This window comes from Numenius arquata, chromosome 26 (assembly GCF_964106895.1).
Source record: "Numenius arquata chromosome 26, bNumArq3.hap1.1, whole genome shotgun sequence".
Taxonomy (NCBI): Eukaryota; Metazoa; Chordata; class Aves; order Charadriiformes; family Scolopacidae; genus Numenius; species Numenius arquata.
In genome coordinates, this window is record NC_133601.1 from 936926 (window position 1) to 958224 (window position 21299).

The following is a 21299-nucleotide window of genomic DNA, read 5'->3' on the forward strand; positions in this document are numbered from 1 at the left end:
TCACACCGTGGTCTCGCTCTTCCAGAGGCCGGTCTTCATGCCGGCCACGCTGTCAGCGCTGGCCAGGTTGATGTCGTACTTGCTGCCCTTGAGGCCGCCGTTGTGGCTGGCCACGTTGAGCGGGTAGGACCGGCGCTTGGCCTCCTTCTCGGCAGCGGCGTTCGGCCGCAGGTTGTCCCTGCTGGCGCTCCTCCGGCGACCCTCGGCAAAGTCGGGCGCCCGCCGGCCGCCGTCGCTGCCTTCCGAGTGGCTGGGTGCCATCTCCCCGTCCTGGGGGGGCCGTGGTCCCAGGCGGCCGCTGCCGACGGGGCTGTTCCTGCCGCTGTGGTAGCTCTCGGAGTGGCTGTTGTGGAGGCTCCCGCTCTCGCTGGAGGGATGCTCCGAGGAGGGACCTCGCAGCATTTTCAAGCGGTGATGCTTCCCGTCCCGGCACGGCTTAGTTCTGCCCCGGTGGTTCCGACGGCTGTGGAGGTTGCTGGCGTGTCTGCCGGCACCCGCCGTCTTGCCGTCGGTGGGGTCCGGCTCCGGGCGAGCGTCCGCCTGGCTCTGGGCTACCTGCAGGTTGGTGAGCTTGCAGCGGCCCCCGGCCGAGCCGGCGCTGCTGGGCGAGGAGGAGGAGGAGGCGCCGGAGCGAGCCGCCTCCGGGTCGCAGCCGATGAAGACCTGGGAGCCGTCCTCTGGCGCCAACCCAGGGTGGACGTATGCCTGCATGGGCAGCGCGTTCCTGTAGGAGGGGCAGCAGGAGAACCAGGAGTTGAGGACGTCCCGGCGCCGGACGCAGTGGTGGACGAAGATGAAGAGCCCCAGGGCCACGGCGGTGATGCCGTAGAGGCAGCTGAAGATGACGTTGAGGTACCAGCGCTGGGACACAGCCATGGCGCCGAACGTCCACAGGGCGACGTACAAGGCGTGGGTGGTCACCAGCGCCCAGAATTGCACCCGCAGAGAGTAGACGCCGTCCGCCTCGGGGCAGGGCGGTCCCGAGTTCAGCGTGACCGAGATGGACCCCGAGTCCGTCAGGAGGTCCCCGGCACCCCCCAGCCGCGGCGGCGGCTCCAGCGGTTCAGGGGCGTCTTTCCGGCGCGAGGGTCGGCACTGGAGGCTGAGCCCGGCGCAGAGGAAGTAAATCCAGGTGACGAGCAAGATGAAAGCCACGGGGACGTAGAAAGCCCCCAGGCTGGGTCGCCACACCAGCCAGCAGCTGTACGGGAGGAAAAGGGGCTCTGAGGAGCAGATCTGGGTGCCTGTGGTGCCACACAGCCATCGTGGCACCGTGATGCTTGGCATCCCTGCCCCAAAGGGACGGGGATGGGCTCGGTGGCAGCCTGGCTGTTGTTTTCCCAGTATATGAACTGCTCTCGGGAAAGGTCTCACCAGCCTTTCCTGAGGTTGCCCGGATTCCTGGCACCGCAGGGGAGCAGCCCGTTCGAGGAGGAGGGATGCTGGCGCAGGGGACACTTACTAGGGGTTGTTGTCATGGTAGTTGTGGATGTTGACGGCCGCCGTGATGCCGCAGATGATGAGGGGGATCCCACCAGCAATCAGGTAGAACCTGCACGGGGGGGGACACATGGTGAGACCGCACGCCCGGAGCGAGCCCAGGGGACAGCATGGCACAGCGACGGGAAGGATGGGCTTGTACAGCAGGGCAAGTCCTGGCCCAGCCTCTGGATGTGGGGCAGGGGAAGCTTCCCCGGCTCCCCGTGGGGCTGGGGTGAGGGGAAGGGGGCTCTGTACCGCAGCATGGGTCTGGGGGCTGGCTGGGACGTGTCCCCATCTGGCTGCCGCGGCGTCTTCCAGGTCACCTCCTTATAGAGGACTCTGGCTTTCACCGCCATCCACAGCAGCGTGGAGAGGGAGGAGTAGTGCAAGATGATGCCCACCTGTGGGAGAGAGGCCACAGTCGGGAATGGGGGGCTGCAGACACGGCTGCATCCCCGCCGGTCACCGTCCTGGGGTCCCCTGTCCCCCCCCGGTACCCACCGCTTGGCAGACGATCAGGTATCCGGTGAGTGTGATGCCTCCCGCGAAGACGGCAGCCGTCATGGCAATGTGGAAGCAGAGGTTAAGCAGCATGTGCCAGCCCTTCCGCGGGATGAGAATGGTGCTGGAAGAGGCACAACGGGCGCCCATGAGCTCCTGCCCGGCCCCCAGCGGGTCAGTTATGGTCATTTGCAGCGTGTGAGAGACCCACAGCTCCTGCCTGCACTAATCCTGCTTGGGGGGGCATGCTCCGACACAGCCTGTCCCCGGCCAGGAATGGACCACGGCTGATAAAGAAGACCAGAAGCTCATCCATGTGGGCAAAGAGCTTAGAATTATAGAATTGTCTGGGTTGGAAGGGACCTTTAAGATCATCGAGTCCAACCATCAACCTGACTCTGATAAAACCATCACTAAACCATGTCTCTAAGCACTATGTCAACCCGGCTTTTAAATCCCTCCAGGGATGGTGCCTCAACCCCTGCCCTGGGCAGCCCATTCCAATGTGCAATAACCCTTTCAGCGTAAAAATTTTTCCTAATATCCAACCTGAACCTCCCTTGGAGCAACTTGAGGCCATTTCCTCTTGTCCCATCGCCTGTTCCTTGGCAGAAGAGACCGACCCCCCCCGGCTACACCCTCCTTTCAGGGAGTTGGAGAGCAAGAAGGTCTCCCCTCAGCCTCCTTTTCTCCAGGCTGAACACCCCCAGCTCCCTCAGCCGCTCCTCATAAGACTTCCCGTAGCTGCTGGCAGCGTGTCCCTCTCCAGGCTGTCACCAGGGAGCCAGCGGTGCTGGGACACGGAGATGGGGACCTGGCTCTGGCTGCTCCTGCCTCGGGCTGGGCAGCATCACGGTTCCACCATGAGACGTGGGGGGAGAGAACCACCTGGCTTTGCTGGTGTTTGCTTCGCTGGGAGCAACAGGAACGGCTTGGCCTTAGAGTTATCGAAATAACTACTTGTTCCGCGTTGGAGATTATTATTATTATTGGGTTCTTCCAGCTGGGTGGTAGTTAGATGTGGACTGATGGTGTTGCTCGGCTTTAGCTGTTAATATTGGTTTAACTTGTAATAAATTGAATGGCTTGGCCTTGTATGTACCTCGTTAAGTATTTCATGTAATAATTACTGCTGGGCTCTCCCAAACAGTTGAGAGCTCGATGTGGACTGACGGTGCTGCTTGAGTTTTTTCTTAGCGTTTGTTTCACTTCTAGTAAGGGGAACGGTTTGGCCTTCTCATCCCATTAAGTGTTAAATGTAATACTTATTACCGGGCTATTTCTGAGAAATAGATAATAGATGTGGGCTAATAACGCTGCTTGACTTTGTTAGTGTTTGTTTCACTTAGAGCAAGAGGAATGGTTGGGCTTTGTTAGATTGCTTGTTAGATATAATACTTATCATTGGGTTCTTCCTGAGAAATAGAGAATAGATTTAGCCAACAGCCCCCCCCAGGTCCCCCCAGGCCCGAGGCCGGTGCCGTCAACCCGCTCACCCGTGGTTGACGATGTAGGTGATGATGGTGGTGAAGAGGCAGAGCAGCAGCACGGCCGTGCAGGTGTACATGGCGGGGTGCAGCACCTCCCCGGCGCCCTGCGCCTCGCTGGGGAAACCGCTCAGCTCCTGCGGGGCACAGCACGGCCCATCGGACCCTGTGTCACCCGTCCCACACCCCCCCCGTACCCCCCCCAGGCTCCGCACACACTCCCTCAGGCAAGGCTCCCGACCCCACTGCTCGCCCCACACTTACCATGAGCACAGCCACGTTGCTGAGGTGCCGGCAGTGCAGGGAGGTGACGTTTGGCTCCCGGGCGGCCAGTTGGCAGCCCTCGGCGCTCCAGCCCCCCATGCCCCCCAGCACCTCGAAGTTCCAGTACGCGGCCACCGGGTCGGCGCCCTCCCCGGGGTGTCGCAGCGACACGGCCACCGGCTCCGACAGGTTTCCCACTCCGCAGCCATCTGCAGCGACAGAGAGACCTGGTCAGCGGGATAAGAGCCACCCCTCCACCTGCAGCCCCAAAGGGGGCTGGACACAGGGGACCCCCCCCACTGCATCTCAAATCCCATAGACATGTTGCCACCTCCTCATGAGGACCCCCAGGGGTGGCTTCGCTCCGCAGGAGCACCAGGGCAACACCCCAACACCCCTCCACCTGCACCCCCAAAGGGGGCTGGACATGGGGGACCCCCCCACTGCATCCCACATCCCACAGACATGTTGCCACCTCCCCTTAAGAACCCCCAAAGTTGGCTTTGCTCTACAGGAGCACCAGGGCAACACCCTAAGAGCCCCATGGAGCTCCATCCCCCCCCAAGAAAAGCTCCCCATAAGTCACCCCGACCCCCTCCCCCCAACAGGCAGCCCTTACAGGTCCCGGCGTAGATGACCGGCGTGGCCACGCTGCGGCGTTTCCCGTCGTCGGCCAGGCGGGAGGAGTTGCCCGTGCTGCAGAAGAGCTTGCCATTGCGGAAGACCAGCAGCTGTAGCTTGCAGTCGGCCAGTGGTGTGGCCGGGATGGGGCTGGCGAAGAGGCTGGGGGGCAACTGGATGGAGGCCAGGGCGATGCTGTTCTGCGGGCGCAGGGTCACCGGTGAGCGGGGGCCGACCTCTCCCAGGACCCCCCCGTCCCCCAGCCGGACCCTTACCTTGATGTGGAAGCTGGTCAGGGAGACATTGGGGCGCCCCGTGGTGCAGCGCAGCCTCAGCTGCTGGTCGGGCATGGGCTCGGACCCCCGCTCGGCCTGGGGGGGACGCCCGGCTGGACCCCCGTCCCGCCGCTGGAAAGCCACGCAGCTCAGCCCCACGTAGCTCTCGGGCTTCACCACGTAAGCCTCGAAGGCGATATTGCGTGAGTTCTGCCAGGCACAGTGGGGGGGCTGTCAGCCCTGGCACGGCCAGAGACCCCCCCCCGGCATGGCCACAGACCCCCAGCACAGGCAGAGAGACCCCCCCTTTCATGGGCAGAGAGACCCAGCATGGGCAGAGACCCCCTGGCACAGTCAGACACCCTCCCCCCAGCATGGGCAGAGAGATCCCCTTGGATGGGCAGATCATCAGCATGGGCAAAGACCCCCCTGGCACAGTCAGAGGCCCCCCTAGCATGGGCAGAGACCCCCTGGCACAGTCAGAGACCCCCCCTAGCATGGGCAAAGACCCCCTGGAACAGGCAGAAAGATCCCCTGGCATGGGCAGACCCCCAGGAGGGACATAGACTCCCTGTCACAGGCAGAGACCCCCAGCAGAGGCAGAGACCCCCCCCAGCACGGGCAGAGAGAACCCCAGGCACAGGCAGAACCCCCCAGCATGGGCAGAGAAGACTCCCTGTTACTGGCAGACACCCCCCAGCGTGGGCAGAGACACCCTCCCCAGCACAGGCAGAGACCCCTGTCATGGGCAGAGTGACCCCCTGTCACTGGCAGCACAGGCATAGACCTCCCAGCATGGGCAGAGACAACCAGCACGGGCACAGACCCCCCTGTCATGGGCAGAGACCCCGCACCAGCACCCCAACCCCCTCCTCCTGCCCCCTCAGCCCCCCATCTCCAGGGCAGCCCCCCCCCCCTCACCACCGCCATGTGCTGGGAGTTGGTGCTGAGGGTGTGGGCGGCGATCTTCTCCAGGGAGCGGACGATGCTGGTGCACGCCTTCTCCTCCTTCTGCGACATCCACAGGATGTGGTCGTCCACCAGCATGATGTTGCTGGCCATCTCCACGATCACGTCCGTCAGCTGCGGCGACAGCACCAAGCGGCTCCACAAAGAGCTCCTTGCCCTCCCCCAAACACCCCGACCCATGCTTTTCCACCCCCCCAAAAATTAACCAGCAGGGCTAGGGCGAGCAAGGGGCGGGGGCAGAGCTCATTACCTGCTTGATCTGGTCCACGTAGCCGATGAACTTCTCTATCATCTGGGCCACGTAGAGGACATCAACCATGTCCGAGAAGTTGGCTGCCTCGGCCGTGTAGACGCGGAGCTGGTGAGCCAGGGTCAGGGCGTTGGAGGCGTTGATGGGCATCTGCGGAGCCACGGTGGGGGGAGACACGGTCACCGGCTACGCTCAGCATGGCTGAGGTCCCCCCCCCATGGTCCCCGTCTCACCAGCACGAAGGTGTAGAGGACGCGAGTGATGTCGTTGGTGTAGAGGCAGTGGGAGTAGTCGCCCTCCTCCCAGCGCCCGGCTCGGTCGCAGCGCCGCCATGCCTGCTTCTCCGCCGCCGCCCCCGCGCCCCCCGGCCCCGCCGCGAAGGGGTACTGCAGGCAGGGCTGGTAGGCGGTGATGCCAGCCAGGGTGCGTGGCCACCTGCCCACGGTGACACACGGTCACCGCAGGGCGCTCACCACCTGCAACAACCCCCCCAAGCCCGCTCCCCCTGCAGACCCTGCCCAGCTCCACACCACACCACAGCCCCCAAATCCGCCCCCCCAACAAGCCCCTGCCTCCCCGTGGCTCCAGGGGGGCTGAGGGTGATGCTCCCCAGAAATTTCCCCCCTCCCAGTCCCATATCCTGCTCGGCTCAGCGCAGTCCAGAGGGAAGCAGCGGGCAGGGAAGGGGGGATTTGGGGGGGGGGGGGGGGGGGGGCACTGCTAATTTAAGCCACATTGACTGTACCAGTAATTTATATTCCGTAACGGCCCCGCCGGGGTTACGGCGGGCGCCCGGAGCCTTTCGTCTCGTGCCAGAGAAATTCCAACACCTCTGCTGCTGGAGCCGGGCTGCGCCGCCGGCACGGGAAGCCCTTCAAGGGCCGCTAATCACTACCAGACGCCCCGTCACCTGCAGTGAGCCCCCCCCAGCCCGGCACACCCCGCTCCCGCAGTACGTGGCACACACCATGCACACCCCCACCCCGCAGCCAGGCCACCACCGGTCCCCACCTGAAGTCCCCGCGGTTGTTAGTGACCCGCTCGGCAGGGCAGTAGGACGCGGAGGTCTCCAGCACCACGATCTCCACCTTCTTGCTGACGTTGCCCTGGGAGGTGGAGACGGCGCATTCCCACTCGCCGTTGGCCGAGACGTGGATGTTGGAGAGGATGAGCTCGCTGCGGGCAGAGGGGACGGGCTGGCACGGTGGGTCTGCCCCACGGCGAACCCACAGCAGCAATCCCCCAAGCTTGAGGGCATGGGGACACACACCATGAAGTGCAGGAGGTGCCCACGCTTGGCATCCCACCCATGGCACTGAGTACCCGCAAACCAGCAAGCCCTGTAGCCATGAGTGTCCATCCTTATCCCCATCCCATCTCCGTCCCCATCCCATCTCCATCACCGTCCCCGTTCCATCTCCATCCCTGTCCCCGTTCCATCTCCATCCCTGTCCCCGTTCCATCTCATCTCCACACCTGTCCCCATTCCATCTCCATAGAATCATAGAATTGTCTAGGTTGGAAGAGACCCTTGGGATCATCGAGTCCAACCATCTACCCTACTCTACAAAGTTCTCCCCTATACCATATCCCCCAACACCACATCCCCAACCCCTTCTCATCTCCATCACTGTCCCCATCCCCATCACTATCCCATCCCATCTCCATCCCCATCCTATCTCCATCTCCATCCCCGACCTGGTGATGAAGGTGCAGTCGTGGATGAGGCTCTCCTCCACGATGACGCCCGTCTGCTCGTCCTCCTCCACCGGCTCCCGGTTGTGGTACCACCGGATCTGGGTGCTGTTGTCCAGGTAGGTGGCGGTGCACTGGAAGGGCAGCCGGTCGCCCTGGAAAACCACCTGGCGCAGCGACGGGATGAGGTGGTGGGTGTGCAGCTCCGGGGCGCCCGCTGCGGGGGGACACAGCCGGCGGGGTGAGCCCGCGCCCCCGCCCGCCGCCGCCGCCCCCGCCCCGGCCCCGGCTCACCGCAGCGGAGCTGGCTCTCCCGCGCGCTGCGCAGGGGGAAGGCCTGCAGGTGCCGGGGGTAGACGCACACCGTCCGCTCCGAGATCTGCGCCGAGCGGTTGCGAGCCCAGGGCAGCACCCAGCGCAGGTTGCAGTCGCACGTCAGGTACTCGGTGGCGAAGTCCCTGCAAGGGATGGTGTCACGGGGAGGGTCCTGTGGGGACCGGGACACACCACCAGCCCCGAGACCCTCCAGCAAGGACTCCCCCCCGGGTGCTGAAAACCCAGGGCACAAACTCACACGACTTTCAGGGAGGGGAGTTCGTCGAAGACGCCGGGTGGGAGGCTGGAGAAGATGTTCCCGGACATGTTCCTGTGGGACAGGAGAGAAAAGCGGCATGGAGGGGACCAGGGACGGAGGGGACTGGGGACCTGCCGGGAGCGGGAATACCTCCCAGGCACCCCACCACGGCACCTGACGAGGGTGGGCATGGGGCAGCCACAGCCTAACGAGCCCCCACGCTGCCCAGAGGCAAAGGGCAGGGCTCAGGATGTGGCATGGGGACAGCCCACGGGTGCAAACCCACCAGTGATGTCCCAGGGCGCAGGACAGCCCTGGGGGTCTCCTCTCAGGACCCAGGGGACAGGGCATCCCCAGGGAGCTACTTACAGCCGGAGGAGGTTGGGGAGCCCCTGGAAGACGCTGGCGCTCAGGCAGCCGATGCGGTTGTTGGAGAGGTCCCTGCAAGGCAAGTGGAGGGGCTGTCAGGGTTGGGGACACCACGCTCCCCCCGCTCCCCCCTGGCTGTCCCCAGGTGCTCCCCGGGGGGCCACACCAGCACTTACAGACGCTTCAGCTCAGGGAGGCCGAGGAAGGCGCCCGGCTGGACCGTGCTGATCAGGTTGTTCTTCAGGTCCCTGCGGGGAGACAGACACGAGTGTGCAGCAGGGAGCCTGGGATGTGTCTTCTGCCACCTCCACAGGAGACCCAGCACAGTGGGACAGGGGCACGAGCTCACCCTGACCACCCCCCAGCCCCCCAGCTCCAACATGCAGGTTCCTTGGCAGCCCCAGGCGCTGCAAAACCCCGCGCGGGAGCCTCATTAGCAGCTTTCCGTCCCATTTCCTTCTCATTATCTCTCCAAAGGGCACAGGGAAGGCGTGAGGCTCCCCACTGCTCGTGGGGGGGACGCCAGCCCCTCTGCCCGCTCCGAGAGGGCACCATGGAGCATCCCACGCCGGCGATGCCCTCTGTCCCCTCCGGCACATTGTTTCCGGAGCAGCCATATCCCGGTGGGTTATCTCCCGCCTGTGGGATAAGAGGTGCCGCAACTGCCAGCGCGGCCCCAGAAGGGCTTTGTGGCCCACAGGAAGCTCGTTTGGGTTATTAGCCTGATTGGAGGCATGTATCTAATCAGAGGAAAGCCAGGCGAGCGCTGGTGCGGGGCGGCTGCTGTCACGGCAGGGAGCAACGGTGGCATTGGCCACTCCATCCAGCCCTGGGGACCAGCCAGGCGGCTTCTGCTGAGCACCGGCGCTGGCCGGGAGAGGAAATGGGATCCATATGGCAATGCCATGTTTATTTATAGCAGTCTCCATGGTGCTCATCGCCGGGTCGCCCACTGCTCTGCGTGCGGCCCCAGGGACACCCCGTGAGCCACAGCCCTCCGGTCAAAGCCAGAAGCTGGCAACTGTGGCCCACAGACCTGGGGTGCTGGTGGGCGCGGGGGTCCCCCTGTTGAGATGTGAGCGGCCACGCAGGGAGAGGAAACCCGGGCGATGCTGCCTGCACACCGTGACCACGCAAGACGTGCTTTGCTTCCAGACTAAAACTCACACACGTGGCTTCTGGGGATCCCCAGCTGACCCCAAACAGACAGGGCTTGCTGTGGGGGTGCATGGCCCCACGGTGAAACCCCAGGGAAGGGAAACGTGGTGTGACACCTTCCTGGCTGACATCGTCCCGGCCCTGCTCGGCCAACACAACTCTGCCCATGCCTGCCTTTCCTGGTCTCCCCAGATGGACATGTCCTGCTGGCTCCGATGGCTGGGTGCCCAGGCGGGCACGCAGGCAGGGGTGCAGGCAGATCACAGAATCATAGAATGGTTTGGGTTGGAAGTGACCTTAAAGACCACCTCGTTTCACCCCCTTGCCCTGGGCAGGGACATCTCCCACCAGACCAGGTTGCTCCAAGCCCCCTCCAACCTGGCCTTGAACCCCTCCAGGGATGGGGCAGCCACAGCTTCTCTGGGCAACCTGGGCCAGGCTCTCACCACCCTCACAACCAAGAATTTCTTCCCCACATCTCATCTCCATCTCCCCTCTTTCAGTGTCAAACCCTTCCCCCTCCTCCTACGGCTCCCCTCCCTGATCAAGAGTCCCTCCTCAGCTTTCCTGGAGCCCCTTGAGGGACTGGAAGGGGCTCCAAGGTCTCCCCGGAGCCTTCTCTTCTCCAGGCTGAACCCCCCCAACTCTCTCTTCGTGTCCTCACAGCAGAGGGGCTCCAGCCCTCCCAGCATCTCCGGGGCCTCCTCTGGCCCCGCTCCAACAGGTCCATGTCTCTCCTGTGCTGATGTGCAGGCAGGGGTGGGTGCAGGCAGGGTGCAGGCAGGGGTGGGTGCAGGCAGGGGTGGGTGCAGGCAGAGGTGGGTGCAGGCAGGGTGCAGGCAGAGGTGGGTGCAGGCAGGGATGGGTGCAGGCAGGGATGGGTGCAGGCAGGGGTGGGTGCAGGCAGGGTGCAGGCAGGGATGGGTGCAGGCAGGGGTGGGTGCAGGCAGGGGTGGGTGCAGGCAGGGATGGGTGCAGGCAGGGTGCAGGCAGGGTGCAGGCAGGGGTGGGTGCAGGCAGGGATGGGTGCAGGCAGGGTGCAGGCAGGGGTGGGTGCAGGCAGGGCTGGGTGCAGGCAGGGGTGGGTGCAGGTGAGCACCGGTGCTGAAGGAACAGCTCCGCTCACCTGCACCAACACCTCCAACACCAACACCTGCGGCACCAACACCCGTCCTGCAAACACCCGTCCTGCAAACACCCATCCATACGTCCGCCCACCCAGAGACACCATCCACACCAGCCTCGCTCCCTACCAGGGGCCACCAAAGAACCCCGGGGATCCCCGCGCCCCAGACACCCACCTGGCGGTCAGAGACACATCAGCCAAAACACATCCACGGCCAAAACTCATTGCCCCTGGCTCAGGCCGGGGTGTAGCCGGGGACTGGGGGCTGCAGGGGACCACCGGCCAGGGATGGGACCCACCAGGGACTGAGCTGAGACCGGGCGCTCGTGGCCAGCCTGGCGCATGGCCTGGCGTGGAGCCTTCCTCGCTCAACCACTTCCTCCCCACCGCCCGGGGGCCCGGGGCTGCTGCTGCTGCTGATTTATGATAAGGATCTTCTCTCTGCACCAGGGTTGTTTGCCTTCGCATTTCTGCTGGTCCCAAAGCCCTCCTCCCCCTGGCCCAGCGGGGTGACGTGCTGCAGGCACCCGAGCCAGCAGCAGCACCGTGCCACATCTGCACGGGACCCCCTCTGTCACCACGCACACGTGGGGACCCTGCAAAGCCACCACCTCCTACCCCAAGGGCAGCAAACCCTGGCTCAGAGGGCCCGATCCAGCCCAGTGCAGCCACAAGGAGCCCAGCACCCCAGGGCTGAGCCCGGTGGAGATGGACAGACGGACAGACTCCATCGCCGTCACCGCTGTCACCCGTCCAAGCCCCCTCGCAGCCCCGAGGGGGGAAGCGCTGGCCCCGGCGGAGGGCAGGACGTTCCCAAGCGGGGGCTGTGCTAATGAGCGCGGCCGCCCCGGCTGCATACCGGCCCTGCTCAGACTCATTAATCTCATTACGCCGCTACAAATCACCAGAGATGCCAAGCTGCAAGCCCAGAGGGGCGGTGGTACATGGAGGCACCCCGCACGCCACTGAGACACTGGGAATGGCTCCCCCCATCACGGTGGGACACCAAAGCACCCATGGTGGGCAGCCAGGGTGGGCAGGGGTCCCACAAGCCCCAGGATGAGAAGCGAGGGGCCCCCGGCGCCCCTGCCATGACAGTGTGGTCCCTCCATGGGGCACGTCTGCGCCGCAGCCCCAGACCGACCTGATGAAAACAATTAGGGCTCCTGTCGAGGGCAATGAGGCACAGCGCAATGCTGGCTGGCCTGGGACGGGGGAGCACTGCCCACGGCCCCCCCACCCATGCTGGCGCTCCCCCTCTGACCCACGCAGGGTTTCAGCACGGCAGAAGGGAGCGGGAGGTGACGCGGGGCAGATGCTCTTCCAGGGCACAGGGACTTTTAGGGGGACCCCAGGGCCGCAGAGCCATGGTCCCCCTGGGGTGCCGGCCCCCTGGCTGCCCCCTGCCCACATGCACGTTAATCCCTGCCGTTAATGAGAGCCCGGTGCCAGCAGCAGGAGGAGGTGACCCCGCGCTGGGGAGGACTTGGCCACGTGGGACTGCAGGGACACAGGGTCCCCACGATGACTGCTTCCTGCTCACCCCAAAAACAGTCCCATGGGGATTTCCGCAGCTTTAAAACCCCACCCCAGGCCCGGGGCAGGTGCAGGGCACGTAAAGCAAACAAGACCCGTATTAATCTACACTTCCTCATTCGGGCTAACGAAAGGCAGGCGGTGCAGGTCCCGCTGCCCCCGGAGGGCCAGGAGCTGTGGGGCAGGGACCCAAGGGAAGGGGACCCCACAACCGCAGCACTGTGTGCCGCAGAGGATGCCCAGGGCGGAGGTGGGAACGGTGCCCGGTGCCCGTGGCCACCATCACACCGGGTGAGCATCCCGCGGTGGGAGCCCACCCGGCCCCACTCGGCGCAGGAATGTGCGAGACCCTCGCGGGGAACAAAACGCCCTCAGTGCGCCGGTCCCCGCTCCTGCATACCTACAGATCAAACCCATATGGGGGCCATAAATCTCCCCTTATTGCAGCTCCCTCCATAAGAGATGTCTTTCATGGAGAGATAAGAAAGTTGACTTTGTTCAGGGGGACAATGTCGCTTTTCATACCGGCCCCCATGGAGCACGGCCCCCCCCGGTGCCTCCCGCCCCGGCGCAGCTCCCGGGGTCCCCAGGATGCCCGCGGGTGCTGGTGGCAAAGCTTATGCCCTGATGTTGTCCCCGCTGCAACACCCGGGAGGGATATGGGGAGCAGGACCCACATAGTGCTGCCAGCACCCACCCCGCTGACACCCCATGGAAGCCCTGCCCGCACCCCATTGCTGCCCACCCCTCCTGCCCCCACCCCAAGACCCCCACCGGGCACTCACAGCTTCTCCAGAGCCCGCAGCCCGAAGAAGGAGCCGTTCTCCAGCACCGTGATCTTGTTGTTACTCAGCAGCCTGTGGGAAGAGCAGAGGGAGAGGGGCAGCCCCGTTACTCGACGTGCTGGCAGCCCCGACCGTGCCACCGGGGTGGTGGCGATGGTGAAGGCTCAGGGACAGGCCAAAGTGGGGACATGGGACGCAATGGCCGTGTTGGGATGCCAGGCGTGGTCCACGTGCACGGCAGCACTGGGCTGGAGGTGGCCGGGGTGTTGCTCCTGTCCCTGGGCCTGGGTGCAAGGAGCTGCATGTGCCGGGGACGAGATCCCCACCCCAGCACCCACATCATGAGGGCACCCCAAGGACCTGCAGCCAGGAGGGGACCCCACAGCAGCCCCAGGTATTGCCCCCCACCAGCCTGACCCCCTTCCAGTCACGGTTGTCTGAGAAGCCTCCCAGAGCTGAGATTTTATCCCAAAATAAACAACTTTGCTGGTGCAAAGGGGCCCTTGAGGGGTGACAGGAGAGCGAGGGAAGGCGCAAGCACCCAACAATTCAGCCAGGAGCTCATTAAAGCGTGTCAGTGGCAATTAGCAGAGCCAGACCCGGGCCTGGGGATGGGAGCCGGCTCTCGGGGACCAGCGGTGCTTCCCGGGCACCGGCGATGCTCCCGGCGGCAAACGGGATCCAAAAGCCGGGGGGGGCAGCCTGGAGCCTGGCCGGGGGGAGGCTTTGCGGGGAAAAAAAAGGGCTCATTGAGGGCCGGAGCCGGGGCTGTTTACCCAGGGGCGGGCTCTGGAGCCGGGCTGAATGGTGGCTGTGTGCTCCGCAGCCCCGGCCCCTCCGCACACCCAGCCGGCCGCGCCGGGCTCGCCCTGGCCGGGCTCCCAGCCCCGGGGAGCGGCAGGAGCGGGACCCGGCTCGGGGAGCGGCGCTGCAGCGGGGGTGGCTCCCAACAGCCCCCGAAGGGAAGGGTTGGGGGACAGCCCCGCACCCCGGTCCCGCATCCTGTGCTAACGAGGAGCGGAGGCGGCCGGCGGCCCCGCCAGCCCGCAAATTGCTTCCACACGCCGGCGGCCGGAGCCACAGCTCGCCCTTTCCTCCCCCGCGGGGACCCCGATTTTCGCAGGGCTCGGCGAGCCCCAGCACAGCGGCGGCGAGCCCCGGTGCCGGCGGGTGGGGGGCTCAGCCCCGGGCGGGGGGCAGCAGGGATGCTCCTGGAGCAGCATCTCTCCCGGAGCAGCCCCAAGGCACGTCCCGATCCCCTCTCACGGCATCGGTGGGGGCTCTTGCCCAAGGACGTGCCCGCCTCAACGGCTCCAGAAGGTTTTAATTCCAGCAGCAGTGAATTTCACAACCCAGCAAAAGCCTCCACAGGCTGCACATGCACAGGGGGGACCTCAGGGGCTCCCTGCTAAGGCAGGAGCGAGCAGAACCCCCCGGCCTGGGGGCTGAGCCAGGGTGCAGGCTTGACCCTGCTGAAACAGCCCGGGGGGCTGCAGAAGTTGAAAATGCAGAAATCAGAGGAGTGCAGAAGACTCCGGTCTTGTACCTCCCGTGTTTGCTCTCACACCCTGGCCTGGGGTGGCGGGGGGTGGTCCCCAGCACGGCCAAGGACACACATGGCCTTTGGAAAAAGGGGAGCCAGGCACCCCAGGAAAGCCGAACTGAGGTTACAACCATGGATATGCAGGGAGCAGGCACCCAGCTGCCTGCACCGGGGGGACGGGGCACTGGAGAGCTGCCCCCGGCCCCCCCAAGGCCGAGCCCCGCGCTGGGGGTGCTCGGGTTGCTCACGGACCCCTGGGACCATCCGCGCCTCTGCCATAAAACCAGAACTCCCCGCCTTAAAAGGCAACGCTCCCCGACCGGCTCGGCCTCCCCTCTGATCTGCAGCCAGGCCGCCGGGCCAGCAACCCGCCCGCCACGGCCGGGAAAGAGCCACAGGACGCCCTCCCCACGGCGAGCCTGGGCCGAGGGTGAAGCCATCCCTGGAGCCCCCGGCCCCCTGGGACTGGCCATCGGCGAGCGTAGGAATGGCTGGGACCCCAGCACGGCGGCACTGCCTGCCCTGCAATGCCCAGAACCCGGTCTGCCCTCCCTCGAGGAAAAGATGTCCCCAACCAAAATGGGTGCCTGGCACAAGAAAATGGCACGGACAGTAACAATTTCACCCAAAGTTTTCTTCCTGATAGAACCTTTTCTGGGTATCAATCCTGGCTTTTTTTCCCCATCCTGTAGAAACCAGCCGGGTCGCGCTCCCCCGTCACAACTCACATCCTGAAACACGGGTTTATTTTGTTTTCTTTAGCTTTATGGATATAATGTTCCAAAATGTTTTCTGTTTTTTTTCCAGGAAGTTCCCATCAGGCTCCATGGGACTTTCTGGCCCCACGCGTCCGCAGTCCCCAGCACTATTCCCTTACACGGGATTAACCGAGAAACCCCCAAATACGATGGAATAAGTGTCCCCGTGAGGCCACCCTGACCCAGCACATGGGGGTCGCAGGTGAGCACCCCCGGAGCCACAGAGGGACCCTATGCTGGGACCCAGCCGTGGCACCGGGGCTGGGGCAGGATGCAAACCCCTCGGCTGGATTTCAAACCCCAAGAGCTGCCCCTGCCCTTGCACCCGGCCAGGAGGAGGGATCCATGGGGTGGGAAGTGGACGGGGGGCTGGAAGCAAACCCCGTTGCCGCCCAATCGCCCCTGCTCACTATGGTCACAGTGGCTCTTGCCACCGGCCAGCTGGGGAACACGCCGGGTGAGCTCCCTGGCTGCTCGCTGAGGTCTGTGCGGGGCTGGGAGCGCAGAGGGGACGCGGTGCCCCCACGTCCCAGCCGTCCGCAGGCTTGGCAGGCCATGAAAGCACAGCTGTGCTCCTCCAGAGCCGCTGCTCGGCCGTGCCTTGGCTCCAGCCCAGGCTGGGACTCCTCACCTCGGCTCCGCCGGCAAACACCGCGGCGAGAGGTACCCCCCAACCCTTGCGTGGAGTGACGTGCCTGGCCCAGCGCGGTGGGAAGGGCTGGAGACCCCACGGACACCCCCAGCCCTCGACGCCCAATCACCCTTGTGCTGCTCCAGCATCCTCCCACCCCATGGCACCTTCATCCCACCCAGCTGCCCCGAGACCCTCCGGCATCGTGGTCCATGGGCGGGTGGCTCCTGTCACCCATCAGGGGATGGCCCAGCCACCGGGGCAATAATCCGCTAATTGAGCGATGGCTGGAAAAGTCTCCCTGGACAACGCGGGGATTAAGGATCAGAGCCTTGAGGCAAACAGAAACGACGGGGAGATGCGTGGCGGGGACAGGAGCCCCCCGAGGAGCATCCTCCCATCCCAGGGGGATTCAGCCTTGGAAGGGGTTCAGCATCCTCGCTCCAACCCACCCACACCGGGGCTCTGGGAGCTCGGACCCCTTGAGGCTGCAGGCAGGGAGATAGAGATCCCTTCTTCTTCTTCTTCTCTTTTTTTTCCATCTCAAAAAGAGGAGCCAAAATGAAAAAAACAAGATTGTTTTTTCAAGCGTGCTGGAATCCACTTGGATAAATAACAGCTCCAGAAACTGGGCTGCTGAAACAATAAACTTCCTCTGGACCCAACCAAAAAAGGACGCGGGGAGATGGTGGCTCCCCGGCCGGGCAGGGGCACGGCAGCGGCAGCGGCGTGGAGGTTAATGGCGGGGGGGGGCGGCGGTGGGGGCGGGGAGCCCGGCTATGCTTTGCTCTCCAAGTGCATTAATTCAAAGCATATGCTCGCAGCAGATAGAGCGCGGGCTGCGCCCCGAGCAGAGCTCGCTGCTCTGCGCAGGGATTTTTAGGAAGAGAAAAGAGGGGCCCCGGGGCTGGCGAGAGGTGCCGAGGGCTGCGGCACCGGGACGGGCTCTGGGGGTGGCAGCGTCCTGGGGGGGGACCCCACATCTCCCTGCCCAAAGAGGCTGGAGACCCCCCGACATGGCCGGGGGCACCCTCTCCCTGCTTTGTTTGGGCTCCAGGGGGCTCTTCCCCTCCCCGCGACGTGCCCGGGGCGTTGCCTCCAGCCTCGCGTCACGCCGGGCTATTTCGGATGGTGAAAATTATTGTTCCAACCCTCGGCTTTTGTTAGCACAGGAAAAATCAGCCCCGGAGAGAGGGCGAAGCCTCCAGAGCTGGCGGGGCTGGGATACTGGGATGCACCGGGCAGCACCGTGACCCACAGCCCCCGGAAAAACCAAACCCGCCCGACCCCCAGCCCAATAAATAACAAATAAAAAGCTGAAAAAGGTTTGGGAAAGAAACCATCTGCAGGGCCCAGGATAAACCGGCCTCGGAGAGGGGAGTTCAAGTAGAACTGGAAATTGGTCATAAGTCAAAGCCCTCTATTCCCTGCAGACAATCTGTAATTTCAGTGCAATCAAGCTGTGCACATAAATGAGGCCTGTGCTGGGATTCCACATCTGGAAGAGGTTTGGGCTCCCGCCCGTGTGACAGCGGGGCCGGCCGCGGCCAGCGCGGCTATCTGGGTCTCGTTAGGGATACAGTGCTTTTTCCATTAGGCGATTAGCACAGGGGTCAGCGGGAGGGGGAGGGAATTAAAGCCTTGTTAATACATGTCTGCAGAACCCCAGCACCTCGCGGCCACGCCGGAGGGACATCCCTGAGAGGTGCCAAAGCCCCCAGCCCCAAACCAGGGGGACACCACAGTCCCAGGGGGCTGGACCACGACAGAGGGGCCAGGCAAAGGGCTGTGCCCCGGGCTGCATCCCTGCAAGCTCTGCTGAGACAGCCTCAGTGGGGCGAGCTGTGCAGGGCTACGAGTCAAAAAGGGGTGACAAGCCAAGCCATTGGGGTTGGCATCCCTCCTTCCTCCCCACCGTGAGCTGCGGGGCAAGAATTAACCTCCAGGTATAAAAACAGGGCGGGTGCCAGAGAGCACACGCCTTGTACCGTCTGCTGGGGTGGCACGGGGATGTCGTACCCCCATGAGCATCGTCACCCTCACCAGACCCCACGCCTGTCCCCATGTGGCTCCCTGTGCCTGTTCTGCTGTGAAGGCAGTGCTTCTGCCCGCACCAGTCCCAACAGGCCACTCCGTGCCCACTGGCCACAGGGCTTCCCACAGTATGAGTTTCTCAGCTATGACTTGGGGGGACACGGCTGGGACAGCTGTGGATATTTAGGCAAGAACCAAAGCACCCCATTTCCCTGTCCCGCTGCCGTCCCGCAGATTGAGGGGCTCCAGCACCATGGTCCTGGGGGTCACATCCAGCGCCAGGACAGAGCAGGGCCACCGGTTCCCAGTACCTCCGGCCACACCAAGTCTGTTCCCTGCCACCGTGGCTTCCCCACATGGAGTTAATTCCTGCAGCTCCACATCTGCGGGCACTGCCGGGGCTCCAGCTCCCTCCCTCTCGAAGCAGCGATCCCTGCAAGGCGCCGGGGGAAGAGAAAAACCACCACATCCCCCGGGGACGCCACAGCCGAGCCCAGCGCTGGCTGCGGGGCAGGTCCCCGGGCATCCCTCATCCCTCGTCCCCTGCTCTGCCCATCACTGCTGCGATGGCAGCCAGCGTTTCTCAGGCACGGGGGGTAAATAAGCAGCAGCCGCCGCGGAGGCAGCCTTGGATTCCTCAGCGCAGGCCTAATAATTAAAGATAAATAAAGAAGTAAACCAAGAGTGTGGGAAAAAGCCAAACGAGAGCCGGGGTGAGGGACCCGCAGGGTGACAGACCTCCTCCGGCCGCCCACGTGTCCCCAGCCATCGCTCGGGTGGCCAGAGCTGCGGCCGGGACAGCAGCAGTCCTGCCTCGGCAGCCTCCCCCCATGCCCAGCATCGTTAGCACTAACGCACGCCTGCTTCCAGGCCAGACTGGAGGAAAACGAGAACAGGGCTCTGCTTTTAAAGCGTTTTTCTGCACAAAACACACCCCGCATTTCCCGTGAGTGGGACAACGCTGATGCTGAGCATCCCGGGGGGCACGTACGGGACCCGAGCACCCCAAGGACACGGATGGGACCCAAGCATCCCGCTGGCTGGCGTAGGAGCCCTGTTCACAACCAGCTCACCCGTGGGGCTCAAAATTTGGCTGTCCCCAGCAGGGTGTCCCCAAAGGCACGTGCACCCCTTGCCACGTGCCCGGGTCCCGCTGCCTCCTCCGCTCCCTGCCCGCACCCCAGTGGCTCCAGGAGACGCTCCCGAAGCCGGAGCCCTCTGGTTTTGATTGTTCCATCTGGAAAGGGTTTAGAATAAATCATGTTTACTGCGCAAGAGCAGAGCCCAGGGTCACCGCATATTTGTAGGTTTCTGCCTACGCCTGTAGGTTTCATGTCACGTTTTAGTGGGATCCTGTGATGCCCTGATGCTGCCGCGCGGTCATCCCGGCCCCTGCGAGGGAGCCGACCCTGCCACGGATGGCTCCAGACCCCCCTGTCCCACCGGGCAGAGCCCACCTTGGCCACTCCGCCAGCGTGGGGCTGCAGCGGGGCTGCCGTCGTGCTCAGCACTGCGGTTACACTCCCTCACGCTGGAGAAAGCACCAGAGCGGGCAATTAATGGGCTGCTTTTCCCAATATAAATTGACAAAGGACTCGGCAAGTCTCTGCGGGTATTTGCAAGGGGCTGACCTATAAAAAAAAGGGCTATGGGAGGAAAGAAATGAAGAGCAAAACCTTCCTGAGAGAGAGGGCGACTGGAGAGCCCAGCCTCCACCTGCCCGGTGTCCCCCACCACGGGGAAGCTCAGGAGGAGCTGAGTCCTGTTGCTCCAGGACGATTTTTACACTTTTATCCCAACCGCCACACTCAGACCCTGCTCGTGGCACCCGCGCAGCACGGGCACATTTCACGACGGGCTCCACGTGGGGGACGGTGGCATCGGCAGGGTCACCTTCGCCGCCAACCCCATTTTCACCAAGCCGACATCGGGACCCCAAAACGAAGCCCCTTTGCAGCCAACGGCACGATACGGGAACCGGGAGACGCTTTAGGCACAGCAGAAACTCCAGCACACAAGCAGACACGTGGCCCAGTGGGCTCAAGCACAGAAGAGCGGACGGGACCAGGAGCACCGCAGCCCCCAGCCCCAATTCTCCGAAGTGCCCAAGAGAACCCGCCCAAGGAGCAGAAGGGGGAGAGCGGGGGCCGTGGGCACACAGGCAGGGATGACACTGGGGGCGAGAGCGACGTTCCCTCCAGCGACGGCGCTGCCAGCCCTGCCCTCCAAACCAGATTTTAATTCAAACGTCTCCTCCGGAGTTATAAATAAACCCTGCAATCCACTGCAGCGAGCGGGCACGACGGCTGCCAGCCCCCGCCGAAACCCCGACCCTCCCCGGCACCGAGGAAGCTTTTAGGTAAAAAAAAAGCAGCTTCAGACCCTTCGCACAAACCCCAAACCCACTTACTGCCCCTGGTCTGTTTTCAGCAAATATTTCCAGTAAGAGCCTTCGCTTTCAAACAAAAACATCCTCCCCCAGCACTCAGGCAGCGAGCGCTGCGGAGGGAAGCGTGGAGAAGGAGCCCGTTTCCTGGATTTCCAGCTCACGTCCACACTCCGAGCCCGTGCTGCCGCCGCGCCGTGGGGAGAGCGGGGTCCTTTCCGTTATTCCGCAGCCGCAACATCCCGCTTTAACGTGATTTAAACGGAGTTAGGCAGAACGGAGCAAGGCTTCCGCTGGTACAGACTCCCTTATTGAGTGAAAAAGTAAATGCAAAAATGAACCGCTCGCGCTGTGCTCCCCGACGCGGCGGGACTTCGCCCCCCGTCCCCCTTACCCCCACCGGCACCCGTGGGAGATCGGCCCCGGGGAGCGGTACCCGCGGCGTGGGGTGGTGCGGGGGTCTCCCGCCCCCCCGGGGCCGCCGAGGGGGCTCGGTGCGACCCACGCCTGGGCTCCCACCGCTCTCCCGGCGTCCCGGTGCGGCGGATGGCCGGCCGGAGCAGCCCGGGGGAGCGACGCCCGGGACCGGGTACCGATGCCCGGGGCCGGGTACCGATGCCCGGGTCGCGGTACTCACAGCGTGACGGTGCCGTCGGGCAGCAGTCGGGGCTCGGGCGGCACCGGGAGCCCCCCGCCGCTGCAGACCACCCGCCGTCGGGGGGCGGCGGGGCCGCCGGGCGCCTTGGCCCGCTCGGCGGAGCACTTGCAGCCCAGGCTCTGCACCGGGCAGCTCCGCGCCGCCCCCCCGCCGCTCAGCGCCGCCGCCAGCAGCACCAGCGCCGCCGCCCGCCGCAT

General features: G+C 64.3%; 1 protein-coding gene across 1 annotated transcript; it reads right to left on the minus strand.

Moving 5' to 3' along the window:
* On the minus strand, positions 1-21299 carry ADGRA2 (adhesion G protein-coupled receptor A2). Its single transcript, XM_074164171.1, has 19 exons — positions 21082-21299; positions 13093-13164; positions 8664-8735; positions 8488-8559; positions 8119-8190; positions 7839-8002; positions 7548-7761; positions 6861-7025; positions 6083-6284; positions 5850-5999; positions 5552-5713; positions 4631-4840; positions 4354-4555; positions 3735-3943; positions 3480-3607; positions 1984-2107; positions 1738-1883; positions 1463-1552; positions 1-1201 (listed from the first exon to the last, which is right to left on the minus strand). The coding sequence occupies exons 1-19, from the start codon at positions 21297-21299 to the stop codon at positions 1-3; spliced, it is 3873 nt and encodes a 1290-aa protein (XP_074020272.1).